Source organism: Squalius cephalus, assembly GCF_949319135.1.
Source record: "Squalius cephalus genome assembly, chromosome: 21".
NCBI lineage: Eukaryota > Metazoa > Chordata > Actinopteri > Cypriniformes > Leuciscidae > Squalius > Squalius cephalus.
The window spans coordinates 2227685-2247138 of record NC_137142.1 but is presented as its reverse complement, the minus strand read 5'-3'; the positions used below and the strand labels follow the sequence as shown (position 1 = coordinate 2247138).

The window sequence follows — 19454 nt, the reverse complement described above, 5'->3', positions numbered from 1 at the left end:
ATATTGAATTACAAAGAAAGTTAAGGAGGCATCATTCAAAAGGCAATATATAGAATTTCAGTGAAACATTACTTTGTAAAATCAGATGATATTGATTTGAATTGCACTTTTTGTGACAGTTGCCCTGAAACTGTGGTTCATTTATTCTGGCACTGCCCATTTGTAAGACCGTTTTGGCCAAATGTTTGTGATTTTATCACAAAGAACAATAATGGCCAATTGGTGTTGTTTTGGAAACATTTATTATTTGGTCTTTTGGAGAATTGTAGTGACAAGCACAGTCAGATTTATATAATAAATTGTATGATTTTAATGGCAATATTCCATGCTTTATATTTCCAAGTTTTCCTGTATAAAACAACCCTTTATTTACATCATTCAAGAAAGAAACTGAACTTTATATTGACGATTTTCTATGAAGCAAAAAGCTGAAAACTTGTGTAAATGTTCTTATTTGTAAATATTTGTAAATATCTCAATTTAAGCCCTAGTGTGCAACTATTTGTTACATTTATGTTGTATTTCTTGTAAACTCTCATGTTTGTAGCACACCCTTTCTTGTTGTTGTTAATAAAAAAGATGTAGTTTCCGTGAAGTTAGTTTAAATGAGGAATTTGTGCACATATTTTAGCATGCGTCAATTTTTTAAATAACTTCACGGAAAAGAAATATTTTATTTTACATTTTATTTACGAGTCACAATTATAAGTTGACCAGTCATATAGTCCATAAGGCATAAAGTTATAAAACGGCTTGTGATAGCAGCCTACTATTTCATGTCATAAACTAGCAACGTAGCGCTCTCTCTCTCTCTCTCTCTCTCTCTCTCTCTCTCTCTCTCTCTCTCTCTCTCTCTCTATAGCTTTACTTTATTTTCATTCATTCGAAAGAAATGAAAATACACACGCTTGTCTGAAAAGATTTATCTACTCGGTTAATGGTTAGTGATATCAGCATGTATTCACAGTTCGTATAGACGTGCGTCTTTTAGTAAGTTTGCAAACTCATGAGCCCTGTGTCCCGATGCAGCACCACCCACGAATTACACAACACTGAACACTGTTTTTGATACAAGCTTCGAAGCCTCGGTGCCGAACGTCACATCACCACTGAACAGTCCACATTAAATAGCCTGCACAATTCACTGCACACACAGCAGCAAAGCGTTTTTGACAGAAGTGTCGCTTTATTTTGTGCAAATGTCTGAGAAAGTTGTGTTGCATTACTTCAATGGAAGAGGGAAAATGGAGTCGATCCGATGGCTTTTGGCCACAGCTGGAGTCGAGGTTTGTTGCTCTGGAAAACTTTTCCACGCCTATGCAAAAACAAAATGCAGTTGCAAAAAGTGGAAATCAATTAACCCTTTATATGTAACTTTTTCCGAATGCTGTGCAATAAATGTAGTTTATTTACATATGACAAGGGTGTAACTTTGGTTTGAGAAGTGGGAGGAGGAGTGGCGGGGACACAAAATGGGGGAAAATATTTTTATATTATAAAAAATATAAAAAAGCGAAAAAATGTTTTTCGCAATTCTAATCTCATTTCCTATATTTACATAACTTTAGCGACTATATTGAGACAAAATCCAGGAAAATAATTAAGTTGATTATAATGATAAATTCAGCCAAAAAGAATATAGTAGGCTACTAAACTATACGAAAAATATGTCTTACTTTCGTTATTGTAGGGGCTGGTTTCAAGACTTGAGAGAATCATTTTAAAGTCAAAAATGTTCACCATAAATGTTTTGTGTGCAAATAAAATGTAAATAATGTGAGACTCAATTTCCACTGTAATGTAGAAACAACATAAAGACAGTATATTTTAAATAATTGTTTAATGGCATCTTTTTATGAATGAAGGCCAGTATCACTGATATTAATATAGCTCTACTGATGTCTCGATGAAAATGATTTTTTACTTTTGAAAATTATAACAACTTTTAATGTAATTGGACTTAAAACAATCCTCACATAAACCCAAAAATAAATGTAATATTTACCTGTGCCCTTCCTGTCAAATAGGTATGAAATATACAGAAATTGAATTAGGTTATTAAACAGTCCGCACTGCATAAATTATAAATTAAATTTAGATTAATCCTTATTAAAGCTGCAAGCTTCTTTTGTCAAGAGTAGTGAGTGATTTTCTCTGTTCCCTTTGTTCTTTGGTTAACTTTACTGACTACAGAATTAGTGGCTGCTGTCACTTTAAGATCTGCCGCTGCTGACATGATCTCACACATCTCATTTACTCTTGATCATTTAAAGGAACACTCCACCGTTTTTTGAAATAGGGCTTATTCACCTTCTTTCCTACATTTAGATAGGTGGGCAAATGCATTTTTGTCTCAGTGCATGCATTGTTTTAGTTTGACAGGGTCGGCGCTAGCTTAGCTTAGCATAATGAATGGAATCCTTTGTTGCCAGCTAGCATGTCCTGAGTAAAAGTGATATAAAAAAAAACAAAAAAAAACAAATAATTACTTCTTGTGGCCTGCATATTCACAACGAGTACAAATAGTGATGCAGATTAACACTAGGCGATTTCCTAGGCAGATATTGACTTATATATTAAGGACTATATTAGGGGGAAGCACAGGCGAAGCACTGCTACTTGGGTGTGATATCTCTGCGCCCGAGTAGCAGTGCTTCGCCTGTGCTTCCCCCTAATATAGTCCCAAGTCAATATCTGCCTAGGAAATCGCCTAGTGTTAATCTGCATCGCTATTTGTACTTGTTGTGAATACACAGGCCGCAAGAAGTAATTAGGTGTTTTTTTATATATATATATATCACTTTTACTCAGGACATGCTAGCTGGCAACAAAGGATTCCATTCATTATGCTAAGCTAAGCTAGCGCCGACCCTGTCAAACTAAAACAATGCATGCACTGAGACAAAAATGCATTTGCCCACCTATCTAAATGTAGGAAAGAAGGTGAATAAGCCCTATTTCAAAAAACGGTGGAGTGTTCCTTTAAGACTTTATTTAACTAATTTAAGACTGCTTTTCTGTTATGAGGATACTCGACAAAACTGACATTTTGGCATAAATGTGTGTGTTATTGTTCGTTGAAACGCGAAAGAGAACTGTAACACAACTTTTAGAGTGTGCCAGCAACGTTCCTGGACGCGACTGCGCGCATTGACACAGGCAGGCTCCTGCTCGGTCCTGGGGACTCATTTATAACCGTTGCGTCGCACAAAACAGGCCCTGACAGACTCTGTCCGACTTACGAGTTGTGATTTATAAAAACAAACTTGACGGGAAAATGTGCGCACCTGCACGCAAACTCTGACCCATGCGTGAACGGTTTGGAGATGGAGCAGTTTGGCGACACCGATGGTGAGATGGAGTTAAATGTCTTTTTGATCACTTTTAGACAGAAAATCTAAAGAAAATTATACATCTACAGAAAGATAATACTACAAATATAATTTCACTCACTTGAAGCAAATATCCATCCCTTCTTAATTGTCCGCGCAAGCGAGCGCGTTGGGCCGTTTAGTGATACTGACGCAGTTTAAATAAATAAAATAAGGATTTAAACTATGTTTTACTTCTGATATAAACATTTAGATTAAATATGCCATTCAAATGAACGGACTTAAACATGAAATCATTACTGAGAAGTTACAATACTTTTTATATTCAATCATATAAATATTTGTATTACACTTATATTACACGTTACCTGTGGCGTGCTGTGTTTTAATGTTTTAACCGCAGAGATAATTGCTTATCATGATAATACCAGATTGTCTGAGAAAATAGTTTTGTGCAAATAATGCCAAAGGCCTATCTGTTTCCATTAAAAATATAAATCAATTAAAAATACAATTTGGCCAGTGGAAAAGATTGAGAAAAAACTTTCTCTGAAATGTATTTTACACTATTTAATGAATGTATTCAAAAACAAGGCAAGGATAGGCTACTATATGATATTTATTAATGTAATGTGATGGCACATCCGTATTTCATATTTTCCTAATGTACCGTTAAAACTTCATCACGTGGATGAATAATCATATGCAAATGATATGCAGATGAGGATATGCATAGTAAAACGTACTGGTTACTTTCGTAACCTCGGTTCCCTTAGAGATAAGGGAACGAGTACTGCGTTGCAAACGCTTATGGGAAAACTCCTTTTCTCGAGAATATTGAAGCCTTTATTTTAAAACGCATTTGCTACAGCACAGGCGAGAGCATCAGACCCACGTGAGTGAGCTGATAGGCTGTGCTGTGGGCAACTGCACGAACCAATGGCGGATAGACAGAAGCGCGCGAGCCAATCAGGGCGCTTGGCGCTCTGTCACTGTCAAGCGCGCGAAACTACACGTGACCATAACATATAAATACAGATAGAATCCGCCATTTGACAGGTATAATCGACTGAAGCGACAAACCTGCCATAAGAAAAAATAGCACGGCAAGGCAACGCAGTACTCGTTCCCTTATCTCTAAGGGAACCGAGGTTACGAAAGTAACCAGTACGTTCCCTTACGAGAACGTTCTCTCGTACTGCGTTGCAAACGCTTATGGGAACGTTTCCATTTAAAACGCCGTGCTATTAATCTTTTGGCCGCTCTGACTCACCAGAGTTCCGGGAAGTACAGAATAGCCAGGATAAAAAGAGACCGAACATCGGGCCCATCAATTATCCGTAATAAAGACTGGCCAGAGCCAGTCATTTAACCCACAAGGTGATAGCCGTGTGTTTAATATCAAACTAGTCTGGGTCCGCAGAGCCAGAGTCTAGACTGAAAAGACTGTAACTGCAAAGCAGGGACATTAAAGTTATAATTCATCGGATCTGGCCAAAGCCAGTCACTTAGTCCACAAGGTGAAAACCGTGTGTTCAATATCAACTAGACTGGGTCACAGAGCCAGTGTCTAGACAGAAGAACTGTAGCTACAAAGCAAGGGCATTAAAGCTATAATTCAACAATGTGGACGGAGCGGATATCCGGCCGCCGCACATATGCTATAGATGGGAATACCCAAGTGACCATGGTTCAAAACTAGTCTGGATCCACAGAGCCAGAGTCTAGACAGAAAGAACGCATGTCTGCAGAGCAGGGACATCCAGATTATAGAATCTCACAAATGTGGACGGAGCGGACCAGCCGGCCGCCGCACAAATGTCTTCAATGGGAATACCACTTGACCAAGCCCACGAAGAGGCAACACCTCTCGTGGAATGAGCTCTAACACCTATGGGACAAGAGAGGCCCAGTGAGGTGTAAGCCAGGGCAATGGCGTCAACTATCCATCTGGACAGTGTGGTTTTAGTGACCGGGAGGCCCTTGGATCGGCCCCCGAAACACACAAAGAGCTGTTCAGACTGTCTGAAAGAGGCCGAACGCTCCAGATAAATTCTCAAAGCTCTGACTGGGCAAAGCATGAGAGAATCGCTATCCTCCTCGGAGGAGGGGAGAGCTGACAGAGAAATAACCTGGGCTCTGAACGGAGTTGAGAGCACCTTAGGAACATATCCATGTCTTGGCCTAAGAATGACCTTGGAGTCATTAGGACCAAACTCCAGACAGGAAGCGCTGGTAGACAGCGCCTGTAAATCCCCTATTCTCTTTACTGACGCCAGTGCTAGAAGCAGGGCGGTTTTCAGAGAGAGAGACTTAGGATCAGCTGACTGAAGTGGTTCAAAGGGAGGTCCCTTAAGAGCCCGCAGGACCAAGGAGAGGTCCCAGGCCGGAACAGACGGTGGCCGAGGCGGGTTAAGCCTCCTGGCGCCCCTGAGGAAGCGAACTATAAGGTCGCTTTTTCCTAAGGAGGCCCCGGCTTCCAATACGTGAAAAGCAGCAATGGCTGCCACGTACACTTTGAGAGTGGAGGGGGAGCGACCCGCGTCCAACATCTCCTGTAGAAAAGACAGTACTCTTGGTACTTCACAAGTGTATGGGTCGAGGTCTCGAGCTAAACACCAGCTGGAAAACACTGACCATTTACTGAGATAGAGGCGTCTGGTAGACGGAGCTCTAGCTTCCTTTATAGTATTCAGGACGCCCTCTGGGAGGTTCTGGGGTACCCGTTGAGTGGCCATACATGTAGGGCCCATAAGTCGGGACGGGGATGCCAGATTGTCCTGTTGGCCTGAGTCAGGAGGTCGCGCCTCACTGGGATTGGCCACGGGTCTGCTACAGACAGCTGCATCAACTCTGGGAACCAAACCTGGGTCCGCCAGAGAGGAGCTACTAATAGCACTGCGCTTTTCGTGTTCCTGATCCGTTCGATGACCTGAGGGAGCATCGAGACCGGGGGGAACGCATAGAGAGGAAGGTTGGGCCAGTCGTGGGCCAACGCATCCCTGCTCTTTGAGAAAAAGTTTGGGCATTGACAGTTGTCTTCTGAGGCGAAAAGATCTACTTCTGCCTTCCCGAAGACCTCCCAGAGTAGGAGAACTGTCTGAGGGTGGAGAGACCATTCCTCTGGGGGAACTCTGCCCCGAGAGAGCATGTCTGCTCCTGTATTCAACGTGCCTGGCACGTGAGCTGCCCTGAGCGAGCGCAGATTGGTGTGAGCCAATAGCAAGAGCTGTGAGGCTATGGCAAACAGGTTGCGGGACCTGAGGCCGCCCTGGCGATTTATGTAAGAGACCACCGACATGTTGTCCGTCCGTACCAACACGTGGTGTCCCGCCAGGTATGGGAGGAATGTTTTTAGGGCTAGAAAAACTGCTCTCATTTCGAGGCAGTTTATGTGTAGGCGTTTCTCCGAGCTCGACCAGAGGCCGGAGGCAGGCCTGCCCTCGTACAGAGCTCCCCAACCGGAGTTGGAGGCGTCTGTTGAAATCATCCTCCTCTCTGAAACTACCCCCATGCTTACGCCCTGCTGGTACCAGCTGGCGTTTTTCCAAGGGGCCAGGGCTTGAACACAGCGCTGGTCCACCTTGATAATCAAGTGGCCTGAATGCCAGGCGTGGGGTGGCACCAGAGGAGCCAGCCACAGCTGAAGAGGACGCATACGCAGTAGGCCTAGTTGGAGTACTGATGATGCAGAGGCCATCAGGCCAAGGATCCTCTGAAACGTTCTGAGGGGTACAAGAGAGCCCTCTATGAACGATGCCGTGAGCTGCTGAATCGTTAGAGCACGGGCCGGTGTGGGCCATGCTCTCATAAGTACGGAGTCGAGAACTGTTCCCAGGAACGTGATACGTTGGCTGGGCAACAGAACACTCTTTGCAACATTGACCCTGAGCCCTAGACATTCTAGATGGCTGAGGAGCCAGGCTTTGTGAGTATGTGACTCCGCCTCTGACTGGGTCAGTATGAGCCAGTCGTCGAGGTAGTTTAGGATGCGCATTCCCCGCTGTCTCAGGGGGGAGAGAGCTGCATCCATGCACTTCGTGAATGTACGAGGCGCTAGTGCCAGTCCAAATGGAAGAACTGTGTACTGGTATGTCTGCCCCTCGAAGGCGAATCTCAAGAATGGCCTGTGGTGGGGGTTCACTTGAATGTGAAAGTAAGCGTCTTTCAGATCTACTGAGAAAAACCAGTCGCCTGGGCGAATCTGCGCCAGGATCTGTCTGGTCGTGAGCATTCTGAACGGCCGTGACATGAGAGCCTTGTTCAGATGTCTGAGATCTAAAATGGGTCTCAGGCCGCCGTCTTTCTTTGGAACAAGAAAGTATCGGCTGTAAAAACCTGACTCGCTCAGAGAAGGGGGGATCTTCTCGATGGCCCCTTTCGCCAGCAGACTTAACACTTCGGTGCGGAGGACATGACTCAATGTGCCCCTTACCGTGGTTTGTATAACCGCGCGAAAACGCGGTGGTCTGCGGGCGAACTGAAGCGAGTAACCATGCTTTATGATGTTCATCACCCATACTGAAACTCCGGGGATAGCTTGCCAAGCTAGAGCCCGCAGAGCTAGAGGCATTATCATATCTGGAACACCCAGAGTGGGGGGCTCGGACTGACATGTATGCATGTGAGAAATTATGCTCGATTTGTGCTTTGTGTGGGTCGCTGTTAAAACAGCGTTTGTTTGCAGGGGTGCGTGACATGTGACGGGCCCATGAACTGCATTTAGAACTGCTGCAGCCGCCTGAACTGAAGAGGGAGCCGTGAGCAGTAGTCGAGCGATTTTTGGGGCTGGTCCGGCCGCAGCGGGACAGTGACCCCTCTTTGTGCCGGTTAGGACGGCTTCTTGGGCTCGTGATCGAGCGTCAGCTTCGGCCGCGGGCCCTGGCGCTTAGGGAACGGGAACCGTTTCGCTGGCTTCATGTGCTTACTGGTCTCAGCCGCTGGGCGGGGCTGGAGGACCTGGGACACCACTTTCTCAGGTCGCGGCGTGCTCTTGGGGCGCCGTTGGACTGAGCTGGAGCGCTTTGGTAGAAAGTGTCTCATGGCGCTGGAAGCCTTCTGAGCTTCAGTGAAGCGATCGGCGAAGCCGCTGACAGATGGGCCGAAGAGACCTGAGGCTGTGACGGGCGAGTCGAGGAAGGCAGTTTTATCCGCGTCCCTGATCTCGGTTAAGTTTAGCCAGAGGTGGCGCTCCATTACCACTAGGCTGGCCATATTGCGGCCCAGGGCTTGAGCGGTGGTCTTCGTGGCCCTCAGTGCCAGATCCGTGGCACTCCTGAGGTCTTTAAATGTGTCTGGGTCCGGGCCTGACTCATCCATGGAACGGAGAAGTTTGGCCTGGAAGGCTTGAAGCGTCGCCATGGCGTGAAGTGCAGAGGCGGCTTGACCGGCGGCAGCGTATGCGCGGCTGGCAATGGCCGAAGTAGTTCTGCACGGCTTAGAAGGGTGCACCGTCTTAGACCTCCAACTACCTGCAGTGGGGGGGCATAAGTGTGCAGCGACCGCTTCCTCCAGTGGGGGGAGAGACACATATCCTTTCTCTTCAGCGCCGTCAACAGTGGAGAGCGTAGAAGAGGCAGATGAGCGCGTTCGCGCTGAAAAGGGCGCGCGCCAGCATTTTGTGAGCTCTTCGTGAACCTCAGGCATAAATGGAGCGGCGCGCTGACGAGGGGCCTGCTGGCGCCCCGGCAGGTACCATTCATCGAGGCGGCTTCTGGCGGGCTCAGCTGGAGAAAGCCAATCGAGTCCCAACTCGTCAACAGCGCGAGACATGACACGGAGAAGTTCGGCGTCAATGCTCGCTCGAGTATCAGAAAACTCTAGCTGAGAGGGGGGGGCGGGGTCCGCGGAGCCCGACCAATCCTCGCTCTCAGATGCCGCCATAGAAAGTGCGTCATCGACGTCATCCGGAGATGCGCCGAAAGAGACGAGTCCAGCCGCTTCAGACGAGGGGCGCTGCTCGCTCCGAGAGAACAGGACAGGCGAAGAAGGCGTGGGCGAGGCACGAGGAGAAAGGCCCGGCGTGCACTCGCTAAACTCACCGCGCTCAGGACGCCTCTGATCGCGCCGCTTCTTCCTACGGGGCTCGTGGGGCGCCGAAGACGGAAGGTGGGCGGAATCGGTCACCGTCGAAGACAGCCTTGAACGGAGAACGGAGACAGGCATCCCGTCGCAGAATTGGCAGCCGCCTTTCATGAGCGCTGCCTCGGCGTGCTCAGGGCCGAGGCAGGCCGCACACTGGGTGTGTCCGTCGGATGCATGCAGGGAGACCCCGCAGCTCTCACAGATGGAGAGAGGCATTATGCCGCGCTGTGAAAACAGCGGTTTGAAAAGGATATAATTTTTCGTCGGATGCCACAGGGAAACGCTCAGCTGGCGAGATGCCGGGATGCGAAGCTGTTCCGCTGGACGGCTTTTCCACGACGAGGGCTTCTTACGACCGGAGAAAATCAGCGACGAGGTGAGTCGAGCTGAAGGAGATTAAATCTGTCAAATGGCGGATTCTATCTGTATTTATATGTTATGGTCACGTGTAGTTTCGCGCGCTTGACAGTGACAGAGCGCCAAGCGCCCTGATTGGCTCGCGCGCTTCTGTCTATCCGCCATTGGTTCGTGCAGTTGCCCACAGCACAGCCTATCAGCTCACTCACGTGGGTCTGATGCTCTCGCCTGTGCTGTAGCAAATGCGTTTTAAAATAAAGGCTTCAATATTCTCGAGAAAAGGAGTTTTCCCATAAGCGTTTGCAACGCAGTACGAGAGAACGTTCTCGTAAGGGAACTAGGCGTTGTAAGCTCCATATATGGTTATTTCGGGGTGGAGATGCATGTGTGCACAATCTTGCTGGCTGGGATAAAAGAGAATTCTGCGCAGGTTCTGGCGTACGAAAGGTTTTATAGCCTAAGTCTGAATATTTTTTGGCATATACGCCATTTTTGGCTTTCGGGCGCACGTACATTTTTAGTAAGGATCCTACGCACAGTTTTATAAATGAGACCCCTGTTCCTCCATGGTAATGACGGCGTGCGGTTAAAAAAATCATAGCAAACTAATTTGAAAGTGGGGGGGACAAGAGTGGGATTTTGAAAAGTGGGGGGACATGTCCCCCCTGTCCCCATAGGAAATGATGCCCATGTGACAGTCACAAAACAGCTGATTTAGAAATTGAATGTGTGCATTGTAATGTGATCTCGAGATCAATGCGTTTTTTGCCTTGACTTTATTTTGTTCTTGTGTTCACAGTTTGAGGAGGTGTTTTTGACCAAGAGGGAGCAGTATTTAAAACTGGTGAATGGTAAGTTTAGTAAATTCCTCATCAGTCATCTCTTGTTGTTTTATGAACCTGTATATTAATGTGATCCCTATGTTTATTGTAGATGGAGCCCTGATGTTTCAGCAGGTGCCTTTGGTTGAAATAGATGGGATGCAGCTTGTGCAGTCAAGGGCTATCCTGAATTACATCGCTGGAAAATACAACCTCTACGGAAAAGACCTTAAAGAACGGGCTTTGTAAATATCAACTTTTAATGCAAATTGTTCCGTAATTGTTATGAAACTAGATTCCAGTAATCAGTTAATTTAACCCTTCCCTCGCACTTTATAACATATCTTTCCCTCACGGGTCAAAATGACCCGAAGCCATAAAATTATACTTATTTTATTAGATTTTTTGTCCATTTTTGTTATTTTTTATTTTATTTATTTTTAAATCACTAGATTTCATCAATAAATAATAAATAAATTCTAATTTAAGCACATTCCTCACATTTACTTTCAACTTAAATGACTTCTGGAAATGAAAAGGCTGACTTCTGCGTCGTTGTCCGCGTTGACTCGCAATTACACATGCAGAGGGAGCGTGTGAAACCTGAGGGAGGGGAAGAGCTTGCACGTGGCACGTCTTTTTAAAGATGTCTCACCCGTGCACTTCTGGGTGCGGTCGGCCCGTTTCATCTTCTGATGGGCACAATCGCTGTCTAGCGTGTTTGGGCTTAGATCACGCTCAGGCAGTGTTTGTGAATGACTCATGTTCTCATTGCGGGAACATGACCATCGCGACGCTTCGGTCAAGACTCAATGACCTCCGTGGAGGTAGAGTCCCCACTACCACACCCCAATCTATCCCCTCTGCAAGAGGTGGTACTTTGGCTGGTGGCCAGGGTGACCTGAGGGTGACGGTGTGGAACAAAGCCCAACGATGCTTCCTTGGGCCACACCCCCTTCTTGCCCCTTCACCCCCCTCAAGCGTTCAGAGTGAGATCGTGGGTCCGTCTTCGGACGCTCCCCACATCTCATTCGGCGCCCCAGAGGATGAGACGATGTCCATCGCAGCATCACAAAGCGGGCTGGAGTCTTCTGGAAATGAAGACTCCTCTGTGCTGCCTCCTTCGGGTATGCCAGCACTGCCCAAGTCCGATCCAGAATTGACAGCCATGCTCTCCCGGGCAGCCGCGAGCATCGGGCTGGAATGGAATCCTCCACCCTGTCCTGAGCACTCGCGGCTGGATGATTTGTTTTTGGGGGTAGCGAGTGCTGACGCCCGTCAATACCTTTCTTCCCGGAGATGCATGAGGAGGTCACGAGGTCCTGGAAGATCGCGGCCTCCTCAGCCTTCTCTTCCCTTGAAGTGGCCGCAGCTAAAGGGTACAGTGGGGTCCCCCCGGTGGAGCGCTCTGTTGCGATGCAGCTGTGTCCTCAGAGCGCTTCAACCTGGCGTGGTGATCCTAAGATCCTCTCCAAAACCTGTAGATTTTCGTCTACCCTGCGGGTCCAGCCGCCGCCTCGCTGCATGCCATGGCCATCCTGCAGGTCTACCAGGCCCGGATGCTCAGGGATATGCACAAGGGTAGGGCTGACCCAGGGCTCCTGCAAGAGCTGCGTGCCACCACAGACCTCGCTCTCCAGGTGACGAAGGTGACCGCACACTCCCTGGGTCAGGTGATGTCCACTGCTGTGGACACTGATGCGGACTGCTCAGAGATGGGCTACAGTTCTTTCCAGGAGATGGTAGCTGGGCCACTCCTTCCCCCAGTGGAGGGCCGGGGGAGAATCTTTTGTTCTCCATTCCCCGCTGCTGGTCTCACGGCCGGCAGCACCCTAAAATGGTTAAAGAAAGAACTCATAAACTCATCTCTGAGCCCCCAGAGGCCGCAGATGGCAGTGTGTGACGCTCCGCCTCACCACTCTCGTCCCCCTCTGGCGCAGGCATACCAGTACACGGTTCTCCCATTCTGGCTAGCCCTGTTTCCTCGCATCTTCATGAAAGTCGTTGAGGCAGCCCTTGTGCCACTCCGGTAACACGGGGTTCGCATCCTGAACTATCTCGACGACTGGCTGATCCTAGCTCACTCTCGAGACCAGGTTTGCGAACACAGGGATTTGGTGCTCTGGCACCTCGCCCATTTGGGCCTTCTGGTCAACTGGGAAAAGAGCAAACTCTCCCCCGTGCAGAGGATCTCTTTTCTCAGTATGGAAATCGACTCGGTCGTCATGTGCGCGTAGCTTACGAGCGCGCTTAGTCACTGCTGAATTGCTCAAATCGATGGCAAGAATGTGGTTCCACTGAAGTTATTCCAGAGGCTCCTGGGGCATATGGCATCCGCAGCGGCAGCGGCAGCCACACCACTGGCTTCGCGATCGAGTCCCGAGATGGGCATGGCAACACGGCACACTCCAAGTACCAGTTCCAGTTACTCGGGTCTGCCATCAGACCTTCACCCCATGGACGAACCTCTCCTTTCTACGGGCCGGAGTTCCCTTAGAACAAGTTTCCAGGCATGTTGTTGTCTCAACAGATGCCTCCACCACGGGCTGGGGTGCCATGTGCAATGGACGTGCTGCTGCGGGCTCCTGGACAGGACCCCAGCGCCTTTGGTATTGGCTAGGTGCTCCATGTGCATGGTTCCCCCGTTGGGCAACCCCCACATGTGTATTTCCACGGTAAGCCTCCTCCGAGCATGTGTTTTCCCTTGGCAAGAACCCTCTTGCCATCTCGAGGTTGAAATATTCCACCCTGCGTGCTGGATGCCATATGCATCCCGGGTCATATGTGTATTCTAAGTCCTCCCTTCGGGTAGGCGCTGTGTTACATATTCCACCTGGGATATGCCACCCAGTGTACCTTAGTATTCTTGTGTTAAGACTTGCCCTTCGTCCGTGCTAGTCTCAAGACAGGGAGCTCAGTCTAGCGCAGGGCACTGGAAGACAGCCGCTGTGGTGTGATTGAATTGGGACCTCCATTTTGTCATTTACTGACGTAACTCGTAGTGACTGAACAAAAGGGAACGTCTCGGTTGCGTATGTAACCCTCGTTCCCTGAGGAGCGAATGGAGACGTTACGTCCCTCTGCCACAACCGCTGTATGGCTGGAATGGCCTGGAGTTCAGTCTTGGCTCCTCAGCGGAAAACATGATGTGAGATTGCCTGCGTCCTCCTATTATACCCACGGGCGGGCGGAGTTATGCTATGCAAATTCTGCAGACCCATGGCATTTCCATTGCCATTGGCTCGTTTTCTAGAACTCAAAGTTGATAGGCTTCTAAGTGAAACCCCCATTTCGTCATTCTCCTCAGGGAACGAGGGTTACATACGTAACAGAGAAGTTCTGCTGGGTCCTAAAGTCAGTTTTATGTCAGTTTTATGTCCTAAAGTCAGTATGCATTTAGATACACATGTAGACATTATAAAATATTTTTTGGTAAAGTTTTAGCATTTTCAGTTAGAATTTTGAGCATTTTTAGGTTTTTCTATGTGTACTAAAGCATTCCTCGCATTCCATTCATTCCTAAGGGGGTCAAATTGACCCGCCAGGGAAGGATTTGTTACTTTTTTAATTTCAACCACAAAAGTCCTTGAATCCATAAAAAATGTGTTTGTGTGTATTCGTAGTTCAAGCACGATAAAAGTCCTGGGGTCTTTAACCCCTCTGAGGAACACTCAGTTTTTTTATAAATAATAAAAAAAAAAAACATAGTTTTGGGTAAAAATGGCCCTTGTTTTTCCACCACACCTAAGCAATTATCACTGTATTTTTGTCTTGAAGGATTGACATGTATTCAGAGGGCACCACTGATCTAATGGAGCTTATCGCGATGTCTTATTTCACACCACCTGAAAACAAGCAGAAAAGTCTCAGTAATATAGAGCAAAAGGCAAAAGAGCGCTTTCTTCCTGTATTTGAAAAGGTACTGATAGCTCTGACTATTCATTCCTCCCATTTTGAAGCATTTATTATCCACAAAATCATGCTGTTTTTGATATTACTTTTTTAGGGTCTTGCAAACTCTCATTTCCTGGTGGGAAACCAGTTGAGCCGCGCTGACGTTCATCTTCTGGAAGCCTCTCTGATGCTGCAGGAGTTATTCCCTACAATACTGTCAACCTTTCCCAAAATCCAGGTGATCTGTTCCACGCTTTCCCACACAGGCCATCAACCCCAAAATTGGACTTAACTTGCTTAACAAAACCATTTCTGGTCACACTTTATTAGAGGTGTAACAGTACAAAGACGTTTAGTTTAGTAAAGCAGTTAGTCGACTGACCAGTTCTCTCATTTCTGAATCAAACTGATAATTCCTGTGATCGGCATAATATTTTTTTTTTTCCTTTTTTAGCATTATGATTATGAATTTTATATAAATTTACATTTGTTTCACAGGCATTTCAGGAAAAAATAAAGGCCTTGCCAAGAATCAGCAAATTCCTGCAGCCTGGCAGTGCAAGAAAGCCTCCGACTGATGAGGCGTTGATTAAAACCGCAAAGGAGGTGTTGAGCCACGTCTTTAATTAGAAAACCAAACAATTCTTCAAAACATTTACATGATGGTAATCACTAACTAATTCACAAGCTTTTTTATTAAAACTGAGACGTTAACATGGGACAGATTTATTTGGAATATACAAGATACAGTTTGGATAAAGTGATAGCATTGTGAAATAAACATTGCAGCTGTTCAGTACATGTTGTCAGGAAGTGTGTGTGTCTGTTCATGAGCTTATAGAAGATCAAAATTCAGAAAACTGGTAAATATGAACAAAGAAGCCTGTGAAAATAAATCTGCATGGTTAATCCTTTTGATCTTTTATTTTTAAAAATCACAAAAATCTTTCATTGAAGTAAAAGAATTAAAAATGGGTGGAAAAATCTTTATGAAATAAATGTTTTCCTCCAAGACACTTTGCCTACGATGAATGGTTCCCTTTTTATTATATACTCTGAGTCTTCTCCTATAATGCCTGATGAGTTTGGAGAACACCTGACAAGAGATCAGAGATCATTCCTCCATACACAATCTCTCCAGATCCTTCAAATTCCCAAGTCCATGTTAGTGCTTCTTCTCTTCAGTTATATGGGTTCAGGTCAGGGGACTGGGATGGCCATGGCAGAACCTTCATTTTGTGCTCAGTGACCCATTTTTGTGTTGATTTTGATGTTTGTTTTGGATCAATGTTTTGATGGAAGATCCAACCACTGCCCATTATAAGATTTCTAGCAGAGGCAGTCAGTTTTTGATTTTTTTTATAATCTGTTGGTATATGATAGAATCCATGATTCCATGTATCTGAACAAGATGTCCAGGTCCTCTGGCAGAAAAATAGACCCACAATTTCAAAGATCCAGCAGTATATTTAACCGTGGTATCATTAATTACTCACCCTCATGTCGTTCCAAACCCATAAGACCTTCATTCTAGCCTAGAAATCTAGACGCACCCTAGCGGCAGCAAAATGTATTTTGCAGCCAGGGCAGTCTAGCAACTTTCCATTGACTTTCGAGCTGCAAAAACCTAAATTGGGTCAGGCCAATCACGTCGTGTATAGAGTAGGCCGGGCGGGCTTAACATGATGACGACAGAGTTGCGACGGTTCCCTGCAACTTGAAAACAAAGAATGGCGGCTGCTGCTGGCGAACATCTTTCGAATCGGCTTTGGCCGCGACTCTGGAGGACTTGGAGTTAGGTTTTTCTTTGAGAAAAGAGCAAAGAACGGCACTTAAGAACGGCATTCTTAAAAAAAGGAAGATGTGTTCGTCGTTTTGCCGGCCAGATATGGCAAAAGTTGAATCTATCAACTATCTCCGCTGTTTGGAAAACGCTCTGGTTGGTTGAAGCGCTGTCCTATTGCGTGCAGAGGGAATTTGAAAGACAGCCGTTTATCCCGCCCCTCGGATTGAGCGTGTCTACGGTGAGTTGCCAGACCCAACATCTTGATGTAGGTCTGGCTTGCCAGGCTACCTTCATTCATCTTCGGAACACAAATGAAGATATTTTTGATGAAATCCGAGAGCTTTCTGATCCCTCCATAGACAGCAACATCATTACAACTTTCAAGGTCCAGAAAGGTAGTAAAGACATCATTAAAATAGTCCATGTGACTCCAGTGGTTCAAATATAATGTTATGAAGCGATGAGGATACTTTTTTGTGCAAAAATAACAACAAAAATAACAACTTTATTCAACAATCTCTTCTCTTGTCAGATCTTGTGTGTCCAGTGTGTCAGCATTTTCACTGGCCACAATTTTTGACATCAATACCATGGGAAAAACTGCCATATAGATATTTTTTATATTTTATCATAATTTGGCAGCAGGTTTATTAGGCTGCTGTCACTTAAAGACCTGACGCACAGATCCATTATACTGTTACACATGCATTTTATTTTTCAACTGTTTACGTTCACTTATAACATAACTGTACTCACCAAACTGTTTAACTGTTTAACTGCTCGCAATAAGATATGAAAAAGTACTCAATTTAGTACTGAGAGGTGGCTTTATGTGCACGCACTTTGAGTGTCAGCAAAAAATCTGTGGGAATGAGTATAATGATGTGCAATAATATGAGCAATGCAATCCCAGTCCGAAATTAAAGCCCTGTAACACCATCAATATTCATCCGGAGCAAATGAAAGGAGTGAGTGAGGGGAGGCGGGTTTGTGTGTCAACTTGCTGTCGGAGAGATCATGAGAGAGCGTGAACGAGTACTGTGTCGCTAGATGCATTGGGAAAACTCCTTTATCTCTGATTAATGAAGCCTAATAGAATCATGCAGTGAAACGCCGAGTCGTACAGCATGATGGCATGGCCAGTTACGCAGAACTCGTACGCGTTATCTCAGGGAACCGAGGTTACGTTAGTAACCGAGTATGTTTATTATTGATACGGTTCACTCGTACATTGGGAACCCAGTCCAATTGAGCCGTGCTATAACTGCGGAACATCTATCGTTCTATGGCCTGTTAGCAGCTGCATCAACTCTGGGAGCATGACTGTTTCCTCCAGAAAGGGGCCACCAGAAGGACTGCGTGTCTGTCCTCCCTGATACGTCTGATGAACTGAAGGAGCAGCACGACTGGGGAAAGGCATATATGGGAAGGCTGGGCCATTTGTGGGAGAAGAGGTTGACCTCTGCCTTCCTGAAGACATTCCAGATCATGTGAACCCTCTGGGGATGGAGTGTCCACTCCTCTGAGGTCACATTGCCCCTGGACAGCATGCATGCCCCTTGGTTCAGTCTGCCCTGCAAGGGCGCTGCTCTCAGGAAATGCAGATTGAGTTGTGCCCATGAGAGGAGGCGTCCCTACAGAGGCCCAAATTAGAGTTCACCTTGGTGGTTTTTGGAGCGGATTAAGACGTGGTGTCCTTTCAGGTCTGGCAGGAAGGTTCTGAGGGCCAGAAAGACTGCCAGCATTTGCAGGCAGTTGATGTGCTGCAGTTTTTCTGTGCTCGACCAGGAGTAGAGAGCCTGTGTTGGAGGCATCTGTCGAGACCATCTTACTTCTGGAGATCAAACCCAGGTTTGGACCCGACGAGGGTCCTTCCAAGCAAGGTCATAATGCAGCCATGGTCCAACCCGGGGTTTCAGCCAGTACTGCAGGGGCCGCATGTATAGCAGGCCCAGCGTGAGTACCGATGATGCAGACGCCATAAGGCCATGTATCCACTGAAATGTTCTGAGGGGGAGTGAAGCCCTGACTCTAAAATACGCAGCAAACCGCTAGATAGCCACAGCACGCTCTGGTGTGAGCCTGACTCACATTTGGGTTGAATCGCGAACTGCTCCCAGACAGAGAGTCTTTGCTCTTGGCTAAGTTGATCCTGAGCCCCAGGCAGGGAGGAGCAAGGATCTGTGAGTGTCTAACTCGATCTTAGACTGGGCCAATACGATCCCTTCTACACTCCCTTCTGTCTCAGAGGGGAGAGGGCCGTATCCATGTACTTCGTGAAAGTGCGCTGTGCCAAAGACAGTCCGAATGGATGGACAGTAGGGTGGTAAGCCACAGCCTTGAACACGAATCTCATAAATGGTCTGTGATGGGGGGCTATTTGGATATGAAATATATCTTTCAGATCCACTGAGAAAAAAACAATCCCCTGGGCACACTTGCGAGAGGATTTGTCTCAATTTTAGCATCTTGAACAGCCTTTTTGTAAGGGCGCGGTTCAGATGTCTGCGATCGAGGATGGGCCTGAGGCCACCTTCCTTCTTGGGAATGAGGAAGTAGCAGCTGTAAAAGCTTGACTCGCTGTTAGCTGGAGGAACTCTTTCTACAGCTCCTTTCACTAGCAAATTCATCACTTAGGAACGGAGGACGTGTGCCATGTTACTCCATACCGAAGTGCACATCACACCCCTGAAGCGTGGAGGTCTTTGAGCAAATTGAAGCGAGCAACCTCGTTTGATTGCCCCCAAAATACAGCTCAACACTCTGGGGATGGCCTGACATGCCCTGAGTCAAGTGGCAAATAGTGAAAGTATTACAGGCTACATCTTGCACTGAGGTGGGAGAACAGCACCTGATACAGCATTGAGAGGAAATGGGTAGCGTTTGGCCGGTGGTCTGAGGCTGGTCTGGGTTGCTTCTGAGCCATGGGCCACGAGCGTAACGGGGTGAGGCCCGGGGACTCTCGCTTGATGAATACGGCTTGGCTTGGGCACGGCCCCAGCAAGCGACGCGTTCATTAGAGAGAGATATGCTTTATGAGTCTCACCTGATAGTCACAGGAACGTCATTCTAAGTAGCTGAGCCGTCAGTCCTGTGTTCGCTTAAACAAATGCCGGCGAAAAGATGCTCTTTTAGATATAAATATGTTCCATTAGACTTACCTTATAGTTGCAGGGGAGG

The 19454-nt window shown here is 46.7% G+C and overlaps 1 protein-coding gene across 2 annotated transcripts; it reads left to right on the top strand.

Annotated features, from left to right (window-relative positions):
* The first annotated feature begins 776 nt into the window (after positions 1–776).
* On the top strand, positions 777–15502 carry LOC307149416 (glutathione S-transferase 3-like). 2 transcript variants are annotated; one of them, XM_079855716.1, is made up of 6 exons: positions 777–1286; positions 10573–10624; positions 10707–10839; positions 14372–14513; positions 14601–14726; positions 14987–15502. In XM_079855716.1, the coding sequence occupies exons 1-6, from the start codon at positions 1200–1202 to the stop codon at positions 15116–15118; spliced, it is 672 nt and encodes a 223-aa protein (XP_079711842.1). In that variant the 5' UTR covers positions 777–1199; the 3' UTR covers positions 15119–15502. The 2 variants fall into 2 exon arrangements, with proteins under 2 accessions (XP_079711842.1, XP_079711843.1); XM_079855717.1 differs by lacking the exon at positions 777–1286 and adding an exon at positions 3262–3351.
* Positions 15503–19454: the final 3952 nt, after the last annotated feature.